Here is a 6,000-nt window from a genome sequence, read left to right as displayed (position 1 = left end):
AACAGGCAGATTCCTAGTAACTGTATCCATGTAGAAACATGTCTGAGCTGGAATCCCGGTGAATACACTAACAGTTGGAAAGCAGGATGGAAACAGGTTTACAACAGTTTTATGTTTTCAGCTAATTGTAGCTACTTTAGTCTCAATATGCTTGTGTATTAGTAACTTTAAAAAGTGAACAGACTATCTAGTTAGGAAGACAGACGTGTTGACCATACTGTACCTGTCCACAGGTGAGCGCATGATCCGCGCGGAGCTCGATCCTCTCCAGCGCCCGTGTGAAGATACACAGCGGCACAGAGACCAGCAGCAGGGGCCACACACTCATGACACACTCACACTCACACACACTGGATGCTGTCTGGATTCCCTCTGAAACTCACCACCTCCCTCCACTCAGTTCACAAGAGACTGAAAGAGAAAGAGAGAGAGAGAGAGAGAGAGAGAGAGAGAGGGAGAGAGAGGGAGAGAGAGAGAGAGAGGGAGAGAGAGAGATCCTCTAAGAAAATCCATAAAACCACACAAGAAAATTAAAAATGGTTTGATTTAGGCTGTAAAACCATAAGGAAAAAATTAAGACAATTATCAAATCAAAAACATAGACAACCAAACAATGCAGATTTACGCCATAAATATTGTGAAGAACTTAAACAGTATATTGGGGGTAAAACATACAATATTATAAAAACAATGTATTCAAACAATCAATGCGCAATTAAAACTGGAAATAAACGAACAGAGTTCTTCACTCAAGAGCGGGGTGTGAGGCAGGGCTGTCCACTATCACCGACCCTCTTCAATATCTACATTAATGAACTGGCAAAACTCCTGGAACAATCAGCAGCACCTGGCCTCACACTACATGACTCCAACATTAAGTTCTTGCTGTTTGCAGATGATCTGGTTCTGCTGTCTCCAACAGAAGAGGGTCTACAGCAGAACCTGGACATCCTGCACAAGTTCTGTCAGACCTGGGCCCTGACTATTAATCCTAACAAAACCAAAGTACTAACATTTCAGAAAAGACCCAGACTTCAGGGAAAGAGACACAATTTCACCCTTGGTACGACCAATATTGAACATGCCACAAACTACACATACCTCGGGCTGAAGATAAATGCAACTGGTAAACTAAATTTGGCTGTGAATGAACTGAAAGAGAAAGCAAGAAGGGCCTTTTACGCCATCAAAAAATCTATGCAAATTCAAATACCAATTAGGATCTGGCTCAAAATATTCCAATCAGTCATAGAACCTATTGCATTATATGGCAGTGAAGTGTGGGGTCCTCTCCTAAATCACCAATTTGAGAAATGGGACAAAAATCCGCTTGAAGCCCTGCATGCTGAGTTCTGTAAGAGCATCCTCGGAGTACAGAGGAGCACACCCAACAACGCATGCAGGGCAGAATTAGGCCAATACCCTCTACTAATGCACATTGAGAAACGAGCCATCACATTTTGGAAACACTTAAAAATGAGCGACCCCAACTCTTTTTAAAGCCCTTAAAAACCATGAAGTGAACCCTGAAAAAAGTCCCCTGATTCAGATGGTCCTGAAGCTGCAAACACAGACTAACATGACTAACATCCAGCAGCAGGACACTCAAATAATCAGCCACAACATTTGGCCCAACCAAATTATAAAAGAACAAAAAGAAAATGATCTAACCTATTGGAAAGAAACAACAGAAAAACAAAGTAAACTTGAATGTTATTTGGCCCTAAATAGAAATTACACAACTGCAGAATATCTGAGTACAGTGAAAGACTGTAAACTAAGAAGACAGATGACGAGGTACAGACTGAGCGGTCATACTCTGACTATAGAGACGGGCAGATATCGACAGCACTGGCTGCCCAGAGAGAGCCGCATCTGTCCATACTGTACTCATGGAGAACACTTCCTCACCAGCTGTCCTAACTATCAACACATTAGAGAGGCATTTTATCCAGAATTTGAAACACTTTACCCTGACTTCAAAATGTTAAACAAGAAAACACAACTTCAGTATTTATTAGGTGAAAAACAAGATTGTATCTCACTAGCAGCAAGATACATTGATGCCTGTCACAAAAAGAGGGAGGAGTCAACAAATCAGTGATGCGCCCACACACACTCACACACACACACACACACAAACACACACACACAAACACATACACACACACACAAACACACACTTTTAAACTGTTCACAGAATTCTAGAATTGATTTGTTCTATTTTGTTTAATTATATATACACATGCATGTATTTTTTTTTTTTTTATTTAAAAAAAAAAAATTTTTTATATACATACTTGTTCTATATTTAATGTTAACACTATGCTTTGGCAATACATTGTAACAATTGTCATGCCAATAAAGCACATATTTAATTGAGAGAGAGACAGAGAGACAGAGAGAGAGAGACAGAGAAAGAGAGAATTTATCTAAAAAAAACTTTTTATCTATGGCTTCTGCCGAATTAAATATTTATTTGTTGCATCAATACTTCAAAAACTCCCTTTCGAAAATACACCATGGTTTTGCTACAAATAAAAACAAAAAAACCCCATGGTTACTATGGCAAGCCGTTTTGACTTTTATTCCTTCACAGGATATGAATTCTTGATATCAACAATTCAATTCTCACTAGTAAAAATGTCTATTCTTGATATCAACAATTAAAAATGAATAAGAATTAAATTCTTGATCTCAGAAATACATTTTCAGATATCAGAAATGAACATTGTCTCTAGTGAAAACTGAATTGTTGATATCAAGAATTAGCATTTTAACTAGTAAATATCAAATGGTTGATATCAAGAATTCATATCCTGTGAAGGAATAACTCAAAACCGCTTGCCATATGGTTACTATAATTAAAAGAATCATTATTTGAAAGAATGATTCACAGCTGCTACATTTTGTTTGTGTGAATACGTAAAATGTTTTATGGCAGGTTATAAACCCGTTTAACACATGCTAATGCAACTGACGAGGCAGCCTGAGGACAGATACAGTCTTCTCAAATTAAAGCTCATAGATGTATGAAACACTGAATGTATTCATTTGTAAATCAGGAACTGAATACTGAGGTTTTGTTTTGTGGGTTAGAAAAGTGAAATGACTCACCATGTGTTCCTCCGGAGCGAGTGGTTGGAGGCGAGCGGAGCTCTACAGCTGTTTGACAGGGAACTGCTTGGAATAACAAATATCCTCGTACTCCACCCAACAGCAGCACATCAGCGCAAACACTTCACTCTTTCATAAACACTCTCTCAATATTTACTTCAAAACCAGCTACCTCAGAAATAACTAAGACGTGCATTAAATACATACACAACACTCTAATGTAAAGTGTGACAGATTATATCTCATTGATGTTGTACAGTATAACAAAACTGCGCATTTCATTGATTTTTCTTTTTGTATTTATGAAATCCAGGCAGTTACTTAAATAATTACAGTTATTACATCATTGTTGCCTGTCATGTACTGACCAGTTTCTTGAGTACCATTTAAATGTAAAAAAACAAAACAAATTCTACTAATGTTACTAATGTAAGCTTGGTTCCCTTAGATAACGGCATTGCGACAACTTAATGCTTATGGGAAAACTCTGTTTCTCTGAAATACTGAAGCCTTTTCATAACATTTGCGTATAGCTGCATAAACAAATGGCATTTCAGCCTGCCAGAACAGATGGGGACATCTGCCTATATAAGTTAGCACTAAATGCCATGTCATCAGAATATTTCAACTTGTAAGCGGCAGAACTGACTGTTGCAGCATAGTAGCACAGCCAGCTACGCAATGCCTATTCCCGTTACCTCAGGGAACCGAAGCTACGTTAGTAACCGGAGCGTTCCCTATCAATACAGTTCACTCACATTGCATTAACTTAAAATAATTATGGGGAATAAAATCCAATAGTGCTGTGTTATAAGCGCAGAACAAAAAGCTGCCCTGCAAGGTATTATGGGCTAATATAAGGACAGAACTAACCCACACTGTAAAAAACAATCGTGAATTTAATGGTAAACGACTGTAAAAATGCTACAGTAAAAACCGGTTCAATGGTTAACAGTAAATCCCTCTACTATATACGGTGAAAAACTATTGGACATTACATGTAATTTTATGGTAGTATACCGTTTTTGTAAGTGGAAAAAGAACCTATAATTTACAGTGAATAACTGTAAATTGACATTGCCAGAATTCCCAGTGTTATATTTTAAATGTGATGTTTTTTTGTTGAAACAACTGTTTATTTTTAGGGTTGCATGTTACATCTAATCTTGAGATTTATCTGAAAGCTGAATAAATACTCTTTCCACTGATGTATGGTTTGTTAGGATCGGACAATATTTGTCTGAGATACAACTATTTGAAAATCTGGAATCTGAGGGAGCAAAAAAATCTAAATATTGAGAAAATCTCCTTTAAAGTTGTTCAAATGAAGTTCTTAGCAATGCATATTACTAATCAGAAATGACGTTTTGATATATTTACAGTAAGAAATGTACTAAATATTTTCATGGAACATGAACTTTACTTAATATCCTAATGATTTTTGGCATTAAAAAAAAAATCAATAATTTTGACCCATACAATGTATTTTTGGCTATTGCTACAAATATACCCCAGCGACTTAAGACTGGTTTTGTTGTCCAGGGTCACATATATTATTATTTAAAAGCTGCTTGTGATAGGCTTTGATTCATCATGTGACTCTCATCACCACCTGCTTTTGGTGGTTATCAGTGTATTACAAATGTACAAAACAGATTTCAGTACTTCAATAGGTTGGTATATTAACATTATATCAGTTGCTACCGTAATGTTGCGTATTTTTACGGTAAAATTCTGTCAACCACAGGTGTCGGTTTTTACCGTAAATTTTAAAGAATTTTTTTACAGTGCAGAATCAGTGAGACCAAGGCCATGGGGACTGTTCAGACAAAAAATGGCCCTAATGTCCACCATCAGGGGCACAGGTTGGTTCTGCGGTCTTAAGCGAAAGGTGCTGCAGTTTGGCCAACTATAGAGGCTCAAACGGAGGGCCTCAAAGTGCCCTGAGGACCGTGGATAGATCCCAGGTTGCAATTTATGAAAGTTAGGCAGATTTAGTCTCCCCTTGAGAACTTCACAGTTAAGTTGTTCTTTCCTGCTGACTAGCCGGCCACGAGAGCATGGTTAGCCACGATAGTCACCGCATATACTTTGAGCGTGGAAGTTGTTGCACCTCTTATCCAGCAGCTCCTGAAGGAAGGACAAGAAATGTCACAAGACAAAAGGTCTTCATTCCAGACTGTCAGAGACACAGACCACTTGAGGGCATAGAGGCGTCTAGCAGGGTTGCCAACTCTCACGCATTTGGCGTTAGGCACAATCTTTTAGTCTCTGTCTCATGTTCTAACTCTGCCCGAGTAAATCTCACGCCAGATTGGCAACCCGACTTTTCAATTGAAATAAAGTCCCAGCTTTCAAATTTTGTAAGTCTAATTACTAAATTTAAACAATAAATACCGTTTTGGCGTAAATACTTAATGAGCGATGTAGCACCTCAGTTAATGGCCAGAGCCCCTGAAAAACAGAGATGCAACACATTACATCGTATTGTGCATTGATTATTACGTTGACGGCATTATGATCCATTAATGACTGTTTTAAATATTTGTTTTCTTCTATTTTAATATTTATATTACAATTAGTTAGTGTTGTACTTAAGGTTATAAAAGTGAGAAAAAATTTGTTTATTACATTACCCACCTGGAGCCGTGTGAGGCACGTTTTATTATGGATGCGTGCACTTTATTTCACATCTTCTGGACTGTTAACAAAAAGCATCCCCTTATGCCCCTTATTTTTAACATAACTCTGATTGGATTCTTCTGAAAGAAGAAAGTCATATACACCTAGGATGCTTTGAGGGTACATCACAGGCTAATTTTCATTTTTGTGAAAAGTAATCCTTTAAAGATTTTAATATGTGGCTCTAGTATCGCTAGCAAA

The 6,000-nt window shown here is 37.6% G+C and overlaps 1 protein-coding gene across 2 annotated transcripts in view; it reads right to left on the bottom strand.

Moving 5' to 3' along the window:
- LOC306847843 (interleukin-17 receptor C-like) overlaps positions 1 to 3,191 on the bottom strand; it is a 31,396-nt gene extending 28,205 nt beyond the window's left edge. Inside the window, exons 1-2 of one of the 2 annotated variants that reach the window (XM_079382031.1) lie at positions 3,118 to 3,191; positions 224 to 411 (exon numbers count right to left, since the gene is read on the bottom strand). In XM_079382031.1, coding sequence (XP_079238157.1) covers positions 224 to 328 — 105 coding nt within the window. In that variant the 5' untranslated portion in view covers positions 329 to 411; positions 3,118 to 3,191. The remainder of the gene's footprint in view (positions 1 to 223; positions 412 to 3,117) is intronic. The other variant, XM_079382030.1, reaches the window with a different exon arrangement.
- Between the last annotated feature and the right edge of the window lie 2,809 nt (positions 3,192 to 6,000).

This window comes from Barbus barbus (genome assembly GCF_936440315.1).
Source record: "Barbus barbus genome assembly, chromosome: 28".
Lineage (NCBI taxonomy): Eukaryota > Metazoa > Chordata > Actinopteri > Cypriniformes > Cyprinidae > Barbus > Barbus barbus.
The sequence above is the reverse complement of the archived record's forward strand: the minus strand, read 5'-3'. Positions and strand labels throughout refer to the sequence as shown.